The following is a 22,416-nucleotide window of genomic DNA, read 5'->3' as shown; positions in this document are numbered from 1 at the left end:
ACAATTCACTCGCCTGCTAAAATGGACATGGTGGTGGTTTTGCCCGCTCCGTTGTGACCCAGTAAGGCAGTTATATTATCCTCGTAGATGTCCAAATCGACTTTATCGACTGCTACCACTTTTCCCTGCTTGAATGTCTTTCTGAGATTCTCTATTTTAATGCCAATTTTGATATTTGCTGGTGGTATTTCATAGTTATTTTTCGATCCTGCAGCATGACATGTACGAGATGCTGCACCACACTTCTTCCCATTAGATCTCTAAAATGTATCAATCATATCACAGAAGATAAAATAATAAAACGATGATCAAAATCAATGTTTGATTAATATTTGTTGTATCATACTGAGATTTTATAATAAGTAGTGGAATGAAAAATATAAACCATTGTTGGCGCTAGGTGTAATTAGTTTGTCATAATTTTTCTAGTGTAAAACAAAATCAAAGTCATATTTCTAGGTTGAAAATTAATTAAAACTCGGGCTGTGTATCTTCTAAAATTACAATTATTTATTGAAGAATTAAATTACAGCTTTGGATTAATAACATTACTATTGGTAGTAATGCCTAACCAGGTGATTTTATCAGAAAAATTATTTAAATTTCAAAGTCTTACCTTAAACATAAAATTATACGGTTTAGGTATACCGTAGGGCCCAGGATTGACGCTATCTATATACCAAGTGATGATACTATACAATATCATGTCCACAATCAACATGATAAATGCCAGACCTACAGACACTCTGCCACCTCCTGTCCTATTGTCAAAGAAGTTCCTCATTGTCCATGAGCGGCCTGAAATAATTTCACAGCATAATAATTTTACAGCATACTCATTTTTAAATATTCTCAAAAATAAAAAAACAAATTGTATGAAACTATTTACCATTCTTCTGGAAATCTTTAATGCAGTTGAAACTCCAAATAAGTGCTATCGATGGACAAAGGCACGAGAGCAGGTTGATGAATAGGCTGAACTTATCTGGGTAACTTACAATAAATGTGTTGAGCAGAACAGTGGTGCCATACCAGACAACCTCTCCAGCAATCATGGCAACTATACCTGAAAAAAAATATATAGGTATATATAATTATATATGTATACTATGATATACTCTTTGTCTCATAGTCTTTACGAAGGAAAATAATTTTGTTAACCTAGAAGGCCATACAATCAAGGAATATTTTTCTGGTTATTTATTTATACAAATTTTGATTTTAAATAAAGAGTAATAACTTATTAGGGACTTTTGCACTATGGATCAATTAAATAAATTAGTGAAACTGACGTTTTGTTATTCAGCCAGTCTTTCCAATTTATGTGTATTATGATGTGCATTTCCCAGGTGAATGGGGCTGATAAACACATTGAACTTGGCCATGGTGTGTTTTACCTTCATGATTGGATGCAACATAAACTAAAGCGGAAGCTGAATCGAAGTAGTTGCCTACCAAGTAATTCCCAAAGTCTCTGTTCTATCAATATGTACTCATATACGAGAGAAATAACAATGGAGAAGTGCTCTCTCAAGGAACACTGGTCCCTCCATAGACTGTCTCTACCAAATTACACAAAGGCAAGAAAAGTATGACAATATGATGTATTCCATGATTCTGTAGTTACTATAAAATTAGGGTGCCCGCATTGCCAAACCAAAAACTTTCTTTGCTACCATGATTAGTCTGGAAGTTGATTAGCAACAAATACATCTGCAGTAGGATTCTCAGAAATGTCACATAGCTAGTTTGGAGGTGTACCATTTTATGGTGAAGGAAGAATTTTTTACTACATGAGAAGATATATGATTTTTCTTTTATTAGACTTCTGTTGAGATGGTTTCTGGGCATACTTTTATTAAATCAAGAATATCTGAAAAATTGCTCACCATCAGTCACTCACTGAGGCAATAACTTAACCCTGTCTGCAATTTTTGGTGTGACATACAGCTGAGTACAAAACCCAGAATTCTTTCAGGACCAGGGAACTTAAATTTGAAGAGAAAACAGGTGAAGCTCTTTATTTATTTGCTTTTTTATAAATAAGTGAGTTGTACTATAAATTTTCATAAAATATAAAATCTGTAAAATAAATTATTTAGTCCTAATCAGTAAAAGCACACTTTTCAGTTCATATTGATAAATAGTTTAAATGGACAAAACGAATACACACCTACCGTTGGTGAACAAGGTACTCATGGCAAGTATTAGAGCTAGGAAGGCAAGTGTAAACAAGATGAAGTTGAACCACACAAGAAGGAAGCTGGCACTGACAGGAGGTCCAGTTCCTGAGTCTATGACAAACAGTCCTGTGATGACAAAGGTAACTGGCAGATATATTATGAGACTGTATACAATCCAGTTCAGCCAGTTGACCCATGACCTCATTCCCATGATCTTCATCATCTCCTGGCAACAGATCACCATCCAACATAAACCTGTGATAATTAAATTATTTAAAAAGTTCTGTTTTGTCTAATTACAAACTAATTAACCTCCTTAACCGAGTCCAATTTCCTCCTATTTACATATGACTTCAAGATCCTTTCACAGATTTTGAGCAATATGGACAATCTTCAAAAAGTCTTCATAGGAGTTAGATTGCTGTTGAAGCTTGGTATGATCAAAACAAGATGTCTTTGAACTTTAATAAGTGGACTTGGATAGCTATAATATATAAATAAATAAAGGTCCCAGGATAGTAATAAAACATTTTTGTGGAACTCCATATGAATGTTATCTTGATTTTCATTCTACCTTTTAATTTTTTTGTACACTGATATTAGTTTTATGTATCAGTAAATTTTTGTCAGATAAAAACCAAACTAATTGTTTTTTTTTTTTCAGGATTTCTGAATGATTATAAATGAGTAATTATAATTTAAACAATTACTCATGTACCACACAAACATACCATTGATTTCCCTTATAATTTATTAATTTTCTTTAGGTTTCATTCTTCAGATATTGTATCCCTCACTAATAATAAAACAAATTTCTATTAAGTAAGTAACATAGCTTGTAAGGTTATAATAGCAGTCTAGTAGACAAGATTAATAATGTGTTATACAAGGCTAGCATGTAACTTAGTTTACGTTAAATCAATTGAGAAATTTCATCTAAGGAAGAATTGATTGTCATCTGTGTTAGCTTTCTTGAGAGTCAAAATGGCATGGTTTCAAATGGTTTGAAATATCAAACAATAAACTTTTCCTCTGGTTGTATTTAAAAAGCTTGATATATTGAAAAGAAACCTTTGGGTTAAAAACTACAACTTTTAGTCTTTTTATCTCATTAGCTCTTGGTAACATAACTATTATTTTCATCTTCAATGGCTGGTTTGAAGTGTGTTAAGCTAAAAAGTATGATCTGAAAAAAATATTGTTTAATATCTTTAACCCTTTTGAAAACCTTCTATTTCAACCCTCACCAAAACTGACTAAGCTGACGATTAATTTCTTTCTTAGGATAAATTGCTTTATGGATGTCATGAGAAACTAAGGTGTGAGTGTACATAATCCCAAATTGGCTCTTAGCTTATATTCTATAACTAGAGAATATTCAGAGGATATACCTTTAACAAGAAACTTTGAACAGCTTAATGATTAAAAGAATAAAATTTCAGAATTTATATAGAAAAATTTTCAGAATAGATATTACAAAAAAATCCTATTAAAATCAAATCAGTTATTTTATTTTGTTATTTAATCCTAAATAATTTTTTATAACTGAATCAATTAAAGAACTATTCAGTATCTTTAACTATGTTATTGTAAACCACCTTATTCATGTAAGATCTGCTACTATATAACTTGAGTCTCACATAATCAAAAAATATATAAATCCAAATCGACCATTTGTCACAAATGGAGATTCATAATTAGATGCACACATAAGCATATCCACAGGAGGTTGTTTGAGAGTTGTAACCCTCCCATTAATACAAATATTCAAGATATATTTTAACATATGTTAAACTGAAAGTATACTCGTAGTTAAACCATGTATCAGTTTTGTTTTTATATTTTAATTATTACAGCTGACGTAGTAAAACACAAGACTCTTGCTTAGTAATTTTTGGAATGACGAGTCTGTCTTCAACCTGTAGAGGTTGAAAATACGAGTATAATACATTAACTGTCACTTCCACACTTCCCGCGTTTCGGCCAAAAGAGACAGCGAGTAATGGCTATAAATGCCTATTGGTCATCTCTTTCAACGGCTAATTTTTAACAGTCAATATAGTTTTTATAGTTCTCATTGCATTGCTTTCATTTTTGGCGTTAGTTGTGTATTAGTGACTTGTGTTAAGAATGACAGTGGTAGTAGTAACAACAAAAGTACAAAACCTTTAGTGTGCTGATTTTATTGACTTAAAATATTGTATTTCTTGAAAGTGATCAAATTTTGCTTGTTGTGACTGTTTCATTTCTTTAGTATTGTTTCAACAAAAATTGTTTGAGACATAAACAAAAATAGATGCTAATCAAAATGTGTTTTATAGCTGATCCACATATAAAATAAAAAAAAATAGACTTTCAACACTTTGGCAGTGAACTTCTAATACAGTAAATCAGAAGCTAAACCTATTTAATTTGCCTTATAATATATTTTAATCAAATGTTTACAATTATTTGTAAGTTCACAACAAAAGTATAGAAATACCATAATATTTTAAATAATATCTGACTTGAAGTTCGTATTGTTTTATTTACACACTAGAACATGTTTTGTTTACATCAAATCCGCAAATAAAATAGAAATTTTATAATAATCAAAAAATAATATTAGAAAGTAAATGTTAAGTTCATATAAACTCAAGAATTTCATGAAAATATTAAAATAACTTTCCCTACAGATAATGTCCTAATTTTGAAGAGTTAAATCACTTAGGACAAAAGAAAAGAATGTAATTCTTATAAGTGTGTAACTTCAATTTCTTTATTTTTGAATTTTAGTTTCAAGTGCTGGAGCTATTTTTTTTTTTTTTTAGCAAATTGTTGTTTTTTAGCAAAACAAATCTCCAGAAAATTATGCCATATCTCAAATATTCTATCCCTGAGAGTCAAATGGTTGACAAAGTTAAAAGCCTTAATTAAATTGAAAAATAGAGTAAAATTATGCTCTTTTGACTAAACAGAATCCAATGTTTTTTTTTATAAATAAAGAAACAGGATATATGGTAGAGAGATTATGATAGAACCCAGATTGAGATGAACATATTATTGGTTTCAATAAAGTACAGTTAGTAGGCCTACAGTAATGAATTTACGTAATGTTGTACAATATGCACAGTAGATTTTACATTATGCAGAAATGTATCTTTTTCTCAAAACATTCTAAAAATATGAGTACCGGTAAGCAATATTGGTCTCAATTTATCAAGGTTACAATTTGAAATTTTAGGATTAGGGTAGCTTTAATAATCTAAAAATTAGATGGGAAAACACCCTGTGTGTTTGAGGATTTAAAGAAAACAGTCAAGTAAAAGGATAGCTCAAAAATGTGAGGAAGAAAATAAAATCAGTTGTAGTACTCTTTTTAAGAGAGTTGATCGCGTCCAGACATTCAATTGACTGAATTTTGTGGTAATAAAATTGAATAAAATATATTAATAATAGGAAACTTTAACAATTACATTACAATATCAGTGGTAATATTGGCCTGTTTACTGGAATTAAAGGATTTAGAATTTACTGTGGTAGGGTTTTCCAGAAAGTTAGTATACGAAACTATGTAAATTTCTTGGAGATCAAGTGTGATATTCCATTGAGTTTCAATTCATGCATCTCAAGTTTAAATGGCAAAGATTATATATTTAAATTGGTGATAATTTTCCATGAAGCTCTCAAAGGGTTACTACTGGAAACAATCAAGCCCCCTGGCATGGCCAAATTTTACTCTAGAAATAAGTTTTTAATTTAAAACTTTAATTTATAATAACTAGTTAGTTCTGGTGGGCCATTGTAAAATATGAGCATCTTAAATATCCTGTCTATTAGTTTTAATCTAACGATTAAACAACACTGGCTTCTCATAAACTGATATTGTTCAGTTAATTAAAGGAAACAATTTGTTTAAATAGTCTCTAAAAGTGTCTATACAAAATTAAAGAACAATTTGTCAACACCTCTTTCATTTTCAAACAATATTCCGATTTTCATATGGGAATATTTTTCTTAGTAAATATTATCAGTTTTATGTTTTAAGGTTAAGCGAACTTGCTTTTAAGAAACTGCTAGACAAAATGCTAATTTAATATGTGAAAGGTTAATAAAAATGTTGTCTATTCCGTGCCTCCTTTGTCTGATCTCAGGCTGATGCCTGTAATAGTTTAAAAACTGTAACAAAAAAGAAAATACAATATTGTGTTAGAGTATTTTCATGACTAATTACAATGACATTAAAATTTCCAATAGACAAAATAGATCTATTTTTCGTCCATCTATATTGGTGTACGTTCATTAATTATTATGATAGTTATTTATTGATCGATATAACATACTTCTGTCACACCTTGTTTATGAAAACAAAATATTAAATAACCAAAGTAATGAAATATCATGGTTTGTAAATAATATTGAACTTGAAGTTCATATTTTTGTATGTCCATATTTGTTCATCATCAAACATCTGCTGCATATTTGTGTATTGCACACAGTGGACATCAACTGCTCAGTGGCAGTAAAAAGCACACATCTACTAATTTTGTCTCAAAATTTGTGTAGTTGTATACACAGTAAATATACCATCTATAAAAATACATGTTGATTTATATCCCAGCATTATTTTATCAAGGATGGCATGCTTTTAAATTAAAAAGCATTTAAATGTGAAATATATATATATATTATTTAATTAATACAAAAATAATGCACACCCACACTTTTCAAGTAAAGAATATACATATGAAGCCTTGAAGCCCATTTTAAAATATGTAACTTCTAGATATGAGGTGGAGGATGTGTCTTGAGGTTCTTAAGGTATAGCCGTTTCTGGAGCCTCTGTTATTCTCTTTAACATTACATTGTTTTCTTGAAATTTTGTTGTGTTATCGGACATTAACCTGACAGGTTAAATTTTCACCTAAATTATAGCCATTTTTAGAGAATAAGGTAAGAATAATATGCTCTAAGACAGCTGTCAAACTTACAGTTTTTAAAATTATTAGCATTTGAAATATTCCACTTTTGTATCCCAACTTGATTAAGGAACAGACAATTTGTAGTGGTAACTTCCCTTTTGGTTATCCTACATGTGCCTATTAATGGATGTAACTACTGTAGTACGGAAGACATGCTGAGAGCGAAACATATATTTCAAAACAATTGTCCAATAAACAACTTTTTATAAAAAGATTTTATGTGAGTTAAGTAATTTAAAATTGTTTAATCATTCTACAGAGCATGCTGTGAACAGTTTGGAGAACTAATCAATTAATATTTATTAATTACAGATGGTTTTTAGAAGCCAGAAAGAAAACTTACATTCACATAAAAACTAATGAACCCATAAAGGAATGAAGACCATGATAGAGCAAAAATTATATTTGCAGAGGATAAAAGTAACAGAAGGTAACACCAACTTATATAAAAAACCAACAGTATTAATTAAAAAAGTGAAGAAGAAAGGAATTAATATACAATGTATTTATTAATAAACTACAGGATGTCGCAAGCTCAGTAACCAACACTACAATATATCTCAACAATAGTACGTAAATAGGTATGTGGAGTAGAATGAAGGCGGTGTGAGCAAAAGAAATGCCGCTGCCAAGAGTCGTGTTGCAACAAATAGTAATGGTATTGTAAATAAAATTGTCCATAATTTTACACGCCTGAAATGTTGCAAAGGTTTAGCATTTAGCATTTACATTAATTAAAGGATGAGAGATAGGCACCGGAGTGTTGACTGGCGTCTTCAGATTAGTGTTGGCACATAGATAACTCATTGCAGCTCAATATAATAAGAATCAGCATATCTGTGTCGAAAAAAAAAAGATTTTTAAGTATATTTAGCCTTTTCAGTAAATAAAACAGTTGGATTATTAGATTGTGTTGTATTTGGTAACCTACTGAGTTTTAAAACACTGTAATCCAAACCTATCAACACAAACATGAGTGTGGGGGTATAGAGCCCTCTCACTCTTTCTTAAAACCCAGTATGGGGCTCTAAAGATCCATGCCTTAACATTAGCTCAATCCGACGTAGGGCTCTAGAGCTCCATGCTTCATGTGATTTATATGGTGAGTTTAACCCAGCTGTATTTCCAATAGACATCAAAAGTATCATACAGTACTTTTTTAATGGCTTTTTTGACATACATAGTGCAAAATACATACAAAATATGAGAAAATCAAAAAATGATGTTGTTGTGAACGTGTTAATAACGTAGAGTCAATCTTCAAAGATTCTTTTTATCTAAACAGGGCTAAACTACAGTTTTATTACTAACATTATTATTTTTGTTATTATTTTTTATTACTTCTACTATTACTACTACTACTAAACTTTGAAATGCTCCAATTTAGAGTCCAAATTCAATAATGTATCAAGAAATAGACACAAATTTTATAAAAGAGTATAGTTTTTAGCACCAAGATCTGATTCAATAAAGTAAATTGTCAAATGTTAAAATAGTTATATCATACACTTGTAATTCTATTTATATGTTTCCAAAACTTATGTATGTAACATGTACAGTATAAGTTTACCAGTTCCACCAAATCTATATTTTTTTAAACACTTTTTCTCTGACCTTCAGTAAAACCTTAACCATCATACAATAGTTCTAATGAGCAGTTTGGAAATTACATTTTAAAATCAAACCTTGATACCAGATGTCTTCTCATCCACAATTTCTTTCAACAACGATGGCATGATGAAAGTGAACCCCAGTGAGATAATAGTAGGGAGAAGACTTTCCACCAAGTCAACAACATTGTATTCAATAGCGGGCAGTGCCCCAACATATGTTTCATTGGAAACCTAAAACAGTAATAACACTAACAATAAACTTTCAGTGGTAAAGTTGGAAAAACTTCATGGAGGGATGCTACAATCCTGGACATTGACAACAGGGTGCTGGTACTATGAACATCTCTTAATAGATATGAGTTCAAAATTTCAGCATTTTACTTTTGGATAGTCAGATTGATTGTAAATGCAATTTAAAAGGACTTTATGGAGAATTGAAATTAAAACTATTAAGTCCTCCCTACATTTAACTTTCAAAATCACCACCCCATTGCTAAATACCCAAAGCTACAACATGAAGTCCTGGCCTCTGTCCAAAAGCAAATGTGCTTATCGATGGCTCTAATGTTTAATGAAAGAGCATTATACAACCAACAAAAAGAAACTAAATGATTTGTGAAAAGTATTTGTTTGATAAATTGTAGTAGTTAACCTGTACATACCCACTTTAACATAGCTTCTTTTGTATTATTCATTATTGTAGAGATTAGTTGTTTGATAAGTTAAGAGTACACAACAAATTAAGGGAGTGAAAATATCAAAAATCTTTTAATTTTAAGATAGATAATTATTTTTGTGGAAAATCTTGTTGAGATTGGATGTATCTGAAATTTCAGCAGATAAATGTTTATCTAACACAGTTCCTCAGTAGTCATGGGAATATCCGAGATTATACCTATTCAAGGTAGGCAAGATAAGGAATTCAGTGTGTCGGGATTCTTGCTCTGTTAACCAATGGTTAAGAACCACTTTCTATTACCAGTGGTAGAAGTTTGGCAATTTGAAGTATCTGCTATACAAATATGAATTATTTAGAAATATTACAGAATAGCTTTATTCTATAATGCAACTTTACAATTTGTATTGCTGTTTGGAAAACTAAACATTTATATGATAAATGACTCAATGATTAATTAACTAACCTCAATATTGTGCAGGATGTACAGATAAGCTTGATCAATAGCAGTCTGAATTGTTATGAATCCTGAATATCCGTAGTCATACATACTGTACCCTAAAACAAGAATTAAACAAAAATATAATAAATATGATTGCACAAAGTTTCCTCTGTTAATTACAATACATTTCTCACCTATGTAGGACCTAGGATAGTATGCAAATGTTTATGTCAATATCACACATTCTTACCTCATAAGTGGCATGGTCTTCATATCCTTGCCCCACTTATAAACAATTATTCTTTGCACTAAATATATCTAGCCAGAAGGTAGCCAATTAAAAAGAAAACTTTATATGAATTTTGAGAAAATATAAATATTTTGTAAAATTACTTTTCCCCAGAGATATTCCGTCAAATGGGGTAACTTTGGCCCCTAAGAGTAACTTTGGCCCAAACTTTTTACCTACCAAAGTTACCTCAGCTGACAGTTCTGTTCTGACTCTCAAACCATAGAAATAATGAATTTTTTTCCATATTATTATACCCTGAACTGCGATTTGACTATTAACATTAACACATATCTTCATCAAACAGTGGTCATAACGCTATCATAGCTTTGACTTCTATTATTTTTATTATATTATCTGTTATCTTATATTATATTTTAGGCTGTTATAAGTGCTGATTGATATACATAATGTATTGGTTAGGATAGTGTATATTGTTATGCTTTGGTGATGTACCTGTATTGTGTACCTTGTACCTTTATAATACATAATGTGCAAATAAAAAAAACAAAAAAAAATGACCTCTAGTAAGTCATCTTCTGGTGTCTTTAAGTATTAAAAGCAATGATTATCCATCTCGTGTCGTCTCAGTTTAAAATTTATGAACACAGCACAAAACACATCTAATAAATAACGAAAAAAAATATTTGATAAGTTTATCACACACAAATATTTCAAATAAAACCTGACATCAAGTAAAATCATATCAAGTCGACAGAAGTATATTGAAGTATTGATGATACACACACACACACACACACACACAAACATGTGAGCGCAAACAAGAGGAACACACTTTTCTCCCATTTGTTATTTTTGTATTTATTGTATTCATTGTTAATGCTTTGTTATTTATGGTTATCCTTATGATTATGTCTGTTTTATTTTTGTTATACTTACTCTTATTGTTAATTTTTATTGTTATTGTTAATACTCATATTGTTACTTTTTTTCTTATGAGTATATTTGTATTTTTTATATTGAATCATCTTGCTACCATTAGCTTATATTTTTCTCTAGCTAAGTCATCTTATTTTAAATTTTGATCACTCTCATGTACTTATTTGGTAAACGTCTAACTGATTATCTATTTTACTGTATGTTTTGTAATTTAGTTATAATAGATATCTCTGGTATATAAATTTTATACTATATTTATATTTATTTTAAATTTGTTACACTCAATAAATTGGCTTCTGCCATTCAAAATAATACAACATCACTCAAACTCATGATAAATGAGAAACAACATTCCAGCTCCCATTATTTGTTTAACACAATACTCCATTGTAACAGTGCCTTGCCTACCGACCAAGCAGCTGATAACATTGTTGATGCACCGGGAACTGGAATCACCTAGTGTCAGCTGTCCTGTCTCTGCTGGTCATGTTACATATGCGGGTGTGTGTTACATTTTTTATTCATTATGTTTTGTGCTCTGTGTTCTTAAATTTTAAACTATTACGACTCCAGATTGATAATCCTTGCGTTTAATACTTATTGACTCCAGAAGATGACTTACTATAAGTCGAAACTATAGTAGCGTTATGACTATACTGTTTGAGCTGTTTAACAAAGGTGTGTGTTAATGTGAAATTCTTCCACAAGGGTGTACAGAATTATTGCTGGAAATTTTAATACTAAATCAGATTTTTAATTCAAGGCTTTTTCAAATTAAAAAGCCCAAATATAAAAAATATTTACTTAGAAGTGACAAATTTCCATAGTTTATTTTCAATCCAACCTTAACCGACTTACACTGAGAACCTTCAATCAGTTACGATCAGACCAGCAACTGTTTGGAGATTGTGCCTAGGCTACATGTATGACAAATTGTCAACAGTTCTTGTTAGTAACAGGCTATCAGAGTACCGGTAACTGCAATTTTTTCTTGCATATTTGAAAAAATCTTTTTATGATAGATTTTAATAAAAACATCATAGATTATTGTATATTCTATGTTTTTTTGGATATAGTGTTATCTATTACCTACTTAGTTTATATAGTATCTTATATGCATATAGCATTAAGGATTTTACAACAGGAACCTCATCAAAGTTATTCCCAGAGAGAACCACCGATCTTATATGATTGGGAACAGTAAATAGCTAGTACTTATTTGATGCATCATTCCAACATAGAAGATAGTGTAATACTAAGTAGATGCTTTCGAGAGTTCTATCTATAATATAGAAGAAAATGTCTGGTCTTATAGATAGAATTTTAACAATTTGTAATGACACCCTGCTTGCCATATTCTGAAAATTTTCATTTCAATTCCCCTACTCTTTTACTTTGATTATCCCTGAATTGTAGGTTTAACTTGAAAATAAACTGCATTCGCTTGTTAAAGTAAAAAAGTACAGAGTATTGATTTGTTCAAGGTGGAGTTAGGTATAAAAGTTTCCTTTTTCACTATATCTAATAATCAATATTTGCTTCTCACGAGTACTAAAAGTTGCATAATTTGTTTTTTATGAGTTTCGGTTGATAAAGTTTTCCAGAAAACTACAAACTCACCATTCTGCTCTCCATAGCGTGTGTCATCTGTAGTCTTTAACTTGCCTGAGGTTGTTCTCAGGATGTACTTGAGGTGATTAGAGTCTTCAGAGTCCAGAAATATGACTCCTACTCCCTTTTCAGGAACCTTGGCAGCTTTGAGTGTCACATTTATAAAACCCAGCTCAGAAGTGTAATTGAAGTATTGAAGTCTGAGCCACTTCTCCACTTCAGACTCATTTGTTCTGGAAACCAGTGTTACTGCAAGTGAAAGTGATCAGTAAGTTTGTACTGGAATGACATTTTATGAATTAATACACATTGAACACATTAGGAAGCCTAACAAATATATGAATTGTTTTACATTGGCTGGAGATCTTGAAAATGTAATTAAAACCGTGTCATATTCCACTGCAGCATGCAGCTTGTGTAATAAGTATACACTTCATAAATATGTGCTCAATAGACTATTTCGTATTGAGGTCAATCGTTATATATTAAAAGCTAGCTGTTTTGGTGATCATTTTGATTTTAGTCCCAAGAACAATGTTAAATATTTTTACAGCCTTATTTTCAGTTGTAAAATTACGTAGTGTCTCATTTTAAAGTTATTATTAACAAAACAAATAATTTAGACTTAGTATACTTTTATTACTTATTAAGAAAAAATATTAAAATCTGTTTTATTTAATAGTATAAATAATAATTATAGATTTTACAAGACAAAATTAAAAATGTTTTGGATGCATATAATTGTAAAATAAGGCATCTCCCATGTTCTTCTTCGTCTTCTAAGAGACATATGGAGAAGTATGGAGGGAGTTGTGCACAACCCCAGAAGTATAGTGTGAAGCCTTCACAGTTTACAATTTCAGTAGGCCTGCCAAATGCTGAAAACAAACAATCCTCCTGAAGAAATTCACAAACCTTGTCCAGAATGCCAAAGATGGTGCTATGCTTCCTTCTTATCACAGGGCAGCAAGGAAATAGCCAGCGAGGAGATTCAAGGGGTCTGAACTCACCACAATTTTCAATTTCTTTCAAGTACTTTTTTAGTTAACAATTATTGTTATTTAAATAATTCAGTATTACTGACATGTACTGCTGAAAGATAGTTTTCAACAAAGAAATGGGTCAAGAATGTATAAAGGAACAAAGTGGGGCCTTACTCTCTGTCCACTAAGGGAAAATATCAGTTTTCTGGGCCCCTCAAAATTTTTTCCTGGCTACGTTCTTGCAGGATAGTAAAAAAACAGCTGTTCAGCAGTTTCCTCCTGCTCACTACATAATCTACAGAGCGGATCATCCCTAAAAATGCTGACTCTATAAAGATGTCCCATGCTCTATCTCTCGTAATCAGACCGACAACCTGAGAAAACAACAATTCACTTAAGGAGGAAAGATCAGATGCTATCCTGTGGGAAGGTGACTGTAGAACTAGCCTACTCATTCTAGACCGGGATAAAATATCCACCTTTTCACATGTTCAGTGTGAACCCACTTCGAGATAGTCTTAGAGGAATCACACCTAGGAGTTCCACAGAATGGTTGAGGCCATATCATATTAGCCACCTAGCCCAGGTCAGCTAAGGCATCAGCCCTTTCATTTCCATAGACCTCTCATTTCCTGGTAGTTCCTCATAACCAGGAGATAAGAAACAGTCACACTGTCCATTCTGTTACAGAAAAATTCAGAGTTTAGTTTTTTTTTGCGAAAAACACGCAATAGTCCAACCCCCTCAACACTGCCTGATTATCTGTTAAAATACTGATAGTTTTGCTCCTATAGCATACACAAAAATTGTCACAAGCATTCTTCTTTATGACTGAAAAACTGTGGCGTAAAGACCCATAGGAATCATCGATTTCCTACATGGTGTCACTCCTGAAATTCCATCACCTGTGCCATTTTCTGTTTTAGAGCCATCTGGGATTCACAGAAACAATTCAAGCTCCACTGATGCAAGAGGTTTTCTTTGTCCTGACTACACCACCTCAGAAGGTGTTAGAACCTTCAAGGATTAGTTGAAGAAACATTTTGAGGTATATGATCATCCCCTGAATCAGCTAGCATACGGTACTAATTTTACAATGCCCATTTCTCAGCCTAAGACTGAAGCTCTTGCCTGCTGAATGCAGAAAGGACTCCTCCTGGCCTCAGCCCAAATTAAAATACCTAAAGAAGCAAGATTAAGACACGCATCCAACGCAGTGCCTAGGGCACTTGGAAAGACATAGATGATAACCAGGCCATCCCTTGGATACTTGCCACCCTGCCCACCGCCATCTTGACCTCCATTTGTGGCCACCAGACAAGAGCCCCAAACGTTAGTGTAGGTCAAATTACTGAGACATCAATTCAATACAGAAGTTTTGGCTTAAGTCCCAAAATCCCAAGTCTATACTGCGTTAAGACCCATTTCCTCCTCACCATAATCCTTTGCAGATGTGATCCCCAATTCAGAAGCTTATTAAGAACAACACCTTGTGACTTCAAATCAGTTTAAAGCGTCTCAGTAAAAAAGAACCAATGTCTTCAAATATACGCATTCTTTTAAAGGCAAAAGCGACAGTCTTGACCGGGGGAACTCTAAGATCAACTCTATTACATTAGTTTCCTGAGTTTAGGGCTACATTAGTCTATTCCGTGACTGTGGTGTTAAACTTACCATTCACAAAAATTACAATGCCACCCGAATATATCTGTGTGAAGACATTACTACTGTTCAGTTATCTAAGTAAACCATCCATAAACGAGTTCAGTAGAGGAGAGGGTCACCATCTTAAGAACAGCCCCTAGTAGTACTTGCACTACTCGTTGCTCTCAGAAGAGTGGTAGTAACCATCATATCCATGAGCAAGGCTCTTATCCAATCACAAATCTGACCATCAATCCTATGTCTCAGGACTACAACAATCACCTGAGTGTCTGTGTTGTCAAAATTTCCTTCCAGAAAAGCACTGTATAGCCATTTCTTGCACTTCCCGTGCTTTCTCTATCTGCTTTTTCACCAATTTGTGCTGGGCTGTAACACGATTTCCTAGCGTACTGATGTAGAAGAAGAGGAAGCTCCAACAGAAGCCCTTCCCAAACAAACCTCGCCACCATCTTCTTCAAAGGCTTAGAAGAAAAGAGGACAAACAGATCGGTCTAAAGGATTTAGGTCAATTTAAACCGGACATCTCCTATTTTGTTATAAATACCATCAAACAGTCTCCAGGACCTAGGAACATACTTGAGGGCAACAGATGCTCTGAACAATCATTCCGCACAGTCAGGGGTGGAGAAGATCAACCTCTGCTGCAAGCAGACCAGTCTGACTTCCGGTCCAGTGATGTATTTGTCTTGATCGTCCTTAAGACTAGTAAGCTGCGAGGTAGGGTTTTTCCTAGTAGTTTATATAGCCTTGCAGAATACTGCACACTATCAATGTCAGTACAGAATTTCTTCTAGGCTTATCTCTTTGAAGCATCCCTCATAATTATAGCCTTAAAAGTAAAAGGCCTTAAGTGTTTAAGGTTTAACATTGTTCTTATGGGGCAAAACTCAAGTTGTTTTCTACACTTAACCGGCTCTTCAATAATTTTCCATGTCTCACAAAACTAGAAGAATTTACAACTACTTTATTTTTCACTTTCATATTAAAACATTGTACTGTGTATTCATCAATTTATTACATTAAAAACAATTTCTTATATTATACAATCAGTAGCACTTATATTTAAATTTCGTAAAAATAAATTGGTTTAAGGATGATTTGAAATGTATTATATTATTGCTTCCACACATTTTACAATAATGTGTCCCATAACTTGTATTATGTTATTATTTTTGTTTCATATTTATAATTGACTTATTTTGAACTTTAAAGTTAGGTACAGTTCTTTTGAATAGTATGATTATTTCAAACATTGAAATAGATTAACCAACCCATACTTAGAAAATACAAATTTTCCCAGTATAAGGGATTATTCTATTTAGACTCTAGGCTTAAAAATCCCTATCCTAAAGATTAAAGTAGAAATACATATAATATCTAGTCAAAGAATAAAATTCTGGTTTTTCAGTTACAGGATTGCACCAATCAATGTTTGAGATCCAAACATAGTACATACTTGAAAACTTTAGTTAAAATTCATTAATATTTTTGCGATACAAATATTTACTTACAGATGTAAAAATTAAATTTCTCAAATTCTCACTATGGATATTTATTAACGCATAATAATTTAATAATTAAACATAGGCTAATATGTATCACAAAAATGTCATATTTCCATATAAATATAAAAAATTACACTTGATATATTTTGTATACTACATTTTATACACTTATCAACAAACCTTATGAACTGAGAATTTCAATGTTAAGACACTGAAGGAGCACTATATTATGATTCTCTTTCAACTTTGAAGTCTACAAAATTAACAAAGATGCTTACTCAAATAGAAAATAAAATGAACAACTGTACCTAAACATCCTAATGTTGAGAGTTTAGTAGAAACCAACATCATTATCTTATCAGTGAGAGGATCTGATGGAGTATAGGCAACTTTGTAATGGCCATTGACTAGCAGTGTATTGTATCTCTTTGGTTGCTTGTCAAACACAATTTTTGGGTCACTCGGCAATAGGTTTTTGAAGTGAACCACTAGCCAGAACACAAAAATGGGAACAGCAAATTCGAGAATTGTGATCATCCAGTGCCGTTTTCTCAAGATGTACATTTTCCAAAGAAGGACTTTGATTTTCTGGATCTGGTTTACCTGGTAGGGAAAAGTGTTAGAAATTAAAACTAAAATTATCTTTAATCCTAAGAACTTTATTTAAAACTAACACATTCACTCCCAGAGCTCATACATGCTGACATTTCTGTGTAGCCTTAACTGCCCAGAAGGGTTTATTTTTGACTGGTTTATACCTTCCAGTTGAACCTACACTGTGTATATAGTATAGTGATATATCGGTTTTACTGTGTGGAAAATCCTATTGATATCTAGGGGCGGCACATCACTAATCACAAATTTCAATATATTGCGGTACAAGGATAGATCTAGTCTACTGGGGAGGATGAGTGTTGGAGATAGTGGGGATGCCTATGTGTTAAAGGCAGAGTTGCTAGCCTGGTCATAAGGACGTGTGTGCTATCACTGCCTGCTTTGAATGGAGAGGCTGCTACAGAGCTGGCCTCCCCTTCTTCTAAAGTGATATGACTAAGACATAGTGTCAAATATCCTCTCTCATGGATCTCGAGGCAACCCCTGACCTCAACCTTACCCATTCAGAATATCCTGTCAATTCGGAAGCAAGCAAAATTATCCTTTTAGGACTAAGTGCAATAAGAGGTTTCTCAGTTTCTTCTCCAAAGAGAACAAAGAAAACAAAAACAAACACTGTATTGCTTGGGAGCAAACAAGTTGAATGCAAATCTACATATAATGAATGTTTTGATTATTTGTCAATATATTTGATAGGTCTTGTACAAATTGTTTTTCATAATACACTACTATAATAATAATAAATCACAGTGAAATAGACTTGTTTTGTCTGTTCAAGTTGAGATAGATAAATGATAGATGAGATAGTGAACTGAAAGTATTTTCTAGAGCTCGTATTTTTTGTAATAAGAATATTCACCATAACAATGATATATGAACTGGATTTACGAACGCTTATAGCAATTGATTGGAGCTAATATCAATTATACAGTTTTGTACTGTTTATAATATTGTAATAATACAGTTATTAAGATTGCTTAATTTCAAAGACATTTTTTAATGAAATAAATAACATTTTTAGACCTTAAATAAAATATATGTACTTTATTGTCACATAAACACATGTGATGATCCTTTTTTAAATTCAAGGTTGCTCCTTCGCATACATTTCAGATAAGACATGATAAAACATTACCAATCATACATTATTGCATGTTTTTCATGTAATATACTACTTAAATACTAAGAAAGTTGTGATGGGAAAACGTTAAAGTCAATTTTATGAGATAAATATTTCAACTACTACAACATTCCAAAAATCAATAGAAAGAAACCGTACATTTTAGTTAGATCAGGATAAGATTGAAGAAGCATTTCAATAAGAAAATGACTAAATTTACAATGTAACTTAATCAAGTTTATAATAATGAATTCCTGACTTACTTTTTTTTTCGAGTTAGTCATTTCCTCTGATACAGTGTAGGACATCTGGTTTCTTAACCGCATTTTCATAATCACAGTATATAACTAACTGTTGATATTTTCGGCAAAGAGTTTACCTGAAATATTTTAATTTATATATTTATACAAAACAATTAAATAAAAATCGCAATATATGTACTATACAAAAGAATTTGTACTTAATGAAAATTAAACTTAATTAAAAACCATATAATATTATTAATAATTTATTGGTAATAGTAAATTTCTATTCTTTTACGTATTACCACTGTCATGTTTTAATATTTGTATATGTTATGGATTTATTTCATTGGAATTTTAAGTTTATGTGATTCTAAAATCAATTTTATATATATATATATAAGTAGATATGAATATGAGGTTCCTAGACCACTTTTGGGACAGTCAGAAAATCAATGGAATTGAACGGAAAAATTTGACAACACGAACATAACATTAACGTGATTTTTGTGTTTTATGTTCTACTTAACGTAATTTTGCATGTCAATTCGTGTTCAGTACCTTGAACAAGATTTTCCATTGATTTTCTGACTGTCAAAAGTGGTCTAGGAACCTCATATTCATACATTATATATATATATATATATATATATATATATATATATATATACACACACACACACACACATATGGTTATTAAAATCAATCTTTCACTTCTACTTTATAGTGTAAAGAGCCTATAAGTACATAATCTATCAATAATATGAATTTTCCTTCTTAATGATAATTAACTCTGGCATTCACAAAATTAAACAGAACAAAATATAAATTGTATTATTTGATGATACAGAGAATTACAAAATAAATTATCGACTTATTAAATTTTTATAAACATTCACTTTAGATTTTAAATAATTTATTTCCAATTATATTATATTAGTTAAAAGTATGTTACACAACCATTCTTAGATGTTTATTTATAGTAAATCAGATTAACATATGTGATTAATAATGCTGTTAGAAAGGTATCAGCATTTTCACCAGTAAACCAGATGAGAATATGTGGTTTGAAGCATAATGCACGTCAAGACTTTGTCTCATTTCTTTACTGGTCGGAGGAGCTGATGATATTCCCACCATGTTGAGAAAGACCCTCTTAAAATGATGAAATTAAATGAATTTCTTTATTTCATTACTTCATCATTTATTCCTCATTTTATTAATAGGTAAAATTAAGGCTACATGGCCCTTTCTTACACTTAAACCTGTGACAGCAAGAGATTAATAAATTTAATATTATCTTATGACTACAACATTAAACAAATGATTACATTTAAATTAACATGAAGAAATTAATAAAATATTTAAAATGTAAAAAAAGTTTTAAAAATTACTAAAATTAACTACTTCTTTAAACCTTAAAAACATATTTAAATCAAATTATATTTTTAATTTACGCATTTGACTAAACTATTAATTGTAACTAATTATTACTAATAAATCTAAATTTAATTTCCACACCATCTCATATTGATCCCTCTGCCAACTCCACATCGTCAGCATCTCAGACCGTACCTGCCTTAGCTAAGATTCTGAATGATGTCAGAATTAATGCATTGACAAATTCTGATGTGGTTTCTGTTCTATAAGAAATTCTTTTATTCCCTCAAATTTGTTCCTGCTGACCACCAAAAGAACTTGGATGAGAAGATCCGCAGGAGGATGCTGGGTTGAACATCATGAGACATTGAAAGGAGTTGGGTTTGTTACACTGGATTGCTTTATGTTCAGCAAACTCCAGTTAGGGAAAATGATATACCTATTCAAGTGATTGGAGGTAGTATTGTTTCAATGTTGGGAACCAGATTTTTGGCAGTTTTTATATAATATGTCTAGTATCTTGAGGAGTGTGTTGTATGAAGAAAATTCAACAGGTGATATTGTGCTAGGAATAGATGCAATAAAACTATAATGGCAAAATTTAAATTTAAAAAGTGTTGTTTAGTAATTATTTTTTTATTTTTCAGTAAATTTTAGTTTGGTATAAAAAGTTTTAATAGTTTAGTTATCTCGTACTGCAATTAGGCAAAGATTTATACTAAATGAATTAGTTCAGATTCAAAGGAAGGTTTTGGAGTTTGTTTCTATAAAAATAAAATTTAAAGACATCCGTTTATTCGTCTTAAGTATTAAGAGATTCAATTTATTTTTATAAATGACCTAAACATTTTGGTTTGAAATATAGTGGTAACGTATTCTGGTTTATTCATACCATCAATATGATTGAAATTTCAATTGATTTGAAAACAAAACTTTGTGACTGAAAATTCAACTAAAAATTTACTTACAAGCACTTAGTTCAGATTTCATAAAATTGAAATTCTAAACAACTTCAGAAAATTGCACACTTTTGTTGTGAGAAAGTAAAGAACACGAATTATTTCATAGTTTTGTGATTGATATTGCCACCAAGCGGCATATTATGGTAATTTGTCATTTACAACAGCATGAGGCCAAACTTTAAATTGATGGAGGGACAACATCTTTAACTAACTTCACAATTTTACTTTTTAACCTTGACCACCCACATAAGCCAACTTTTAATTAATTTCTCTCTTCGGGTTGGAGCCAGCCAATGTAGAATACTAAACTCTACACTACTAAAACTTTCCTGGCTAAAACGATCGGATAGACTACAACTTGTTTATCTCTTCTTGGATTTGCACAGTTATTGTTATTACAGTCTCAAATCAAGAGAGATGTAGTTATTGTTATATCACGTTTCAAGATGGCAGATGGGAAAATTATATATTCTCTTAAAAGAAAATTGTGCCACCACCAGGATGTCGAAAACGCATATTCTGTCAACCCATTCAGCAAGTGCATCGGATTTTAAACCCAATCTACCTCAGAACACTAGAACAAGCACACCAATTGGTTTTAAAGAGCAAGTTTTTGTGTTAGATTTGTTGGTAGTCTTGAAATCACAGAGCTTACATATATGTACAACTCTTTGTCAAGTACATCCTTGATTAGCTCCATTGTCAGAACTGGGCTTCTATCAGGGATTAAAAAGCCCTTACTTACCTGGCTCATGTCAAACTATGAAGTCAAAAAGCATCAGTCTCATTCTAAATCTCTGAATACTCAGTTGAGAGGTTTTTGTTCCAAAATTTACTCTGAAGGTTTATGGTCGGTTATCAACTGAATTTTCTTACCAATAATAATAATAATAGTAGCAAGTTTCTCACAGGCTCGTATTACAGCAAGGGCTTCTTTTTCTATTTGCACATATCTCCTTTCAGTATCAGTGAAAGTCCTACTAGAATACTTTATTGTCTCCTATGCAGCAGCAGCATGTACACTGATATCAAACCTTGGATCATACAGCTAGAGAGAGCCCAATAGAAACACTTTTTACTTAATTAAATTTCTCCTGAGGCACCGCCCAACAGCATTCATTCTTAGTATTTCATAATTCATTAAGCAGCTTAGTGAATTCAGACAACCTTGGAATAAATTTCATTATAAGTAGTTTGTCATTCCTAAGAAACATCTGAATTAACTTAGATTTTTTTGGCAAAGGGAAGTCGGTAAATGCTGTGGTTTTA

General features: G+C 31.6%; 1 protein-coding gene across 4 annotated transcripts in view; it reads right to left on the bottom strand.

Annotated features, from left to right (window-relative positions):
* Window positions 1–22,416, bottom strand: part of LOC124365098 (retinal-specific phospholipid-transporting ATPase ABCA4-like) — a 60,614-nt gene that overhangs the window by 35,533 nt on the left and 2,665 nt on the right. For 2 of the 4 annotated variants that reach the window (XM_046821037.1, XM_046821036.1), the window contains 9 exons: window positions 18,827–18,942; window positions 17,137–17,431; window positions 12,685–12,924; window positions 9,900–9,991; window positions 8,830–8,988; window positions 2,178–2,409; window positions 890–1,066; window positions 617–798; window positions 14–260 (listed from right to left, as the gene is read on the bottom strand). In XM_046821037.1, coding sequence (XP_046676993.1) covers window positions 14–260; window positions 617–798; window positions 890–1,066; window positions 2,178–2,409; window positions 8,830–8,988; window positions 9,900–9,991; window positions 12,685–12,924; window positions 17,137–17,431; window positions 18,827–18,895 — 1,693 coding nt within the window. In that variant the 5' untranslated portion in view covers window positions 18,896–18,942. Of the gene's footprint in view, window positions 1–13; window positions 261–616; window positions 799–889; window positions 1,067–2,177; window positions 2,410–8,814; window positions 8,989–9,899; window positions 9,992–12,684; window positions 12,925–17,136; window positions 17,432–18,826; window positions 18,943–22,416 lie in introns of those variants that run through there. The other 2 variants (XM_046821038.1, XM_046821039.1) reach the window with 2 other exon arrangements.

The sequence above is a fragment of the Homalodisca vitripennis genome, chromosome 6 (genome assembly GCF_021130785.1).
Source record: "Homalodisca vitripennis isolate AUS2020 chromosome 6, UT_GWSS_2.1, whole genome shotgun sequence".
Taxonomy (NCBI): domain Eukaryota; kingdom Metazoa; phylum Arthropoda; class Insecta; order Hemiptera; family Cicadellidae; genus Homalodisca; species Homalodisca vitripennis.
Note: the sequence above shows the minus strand (reverse complement) of the source record. Positions and strands in the feature narration are given on the sequence as shown.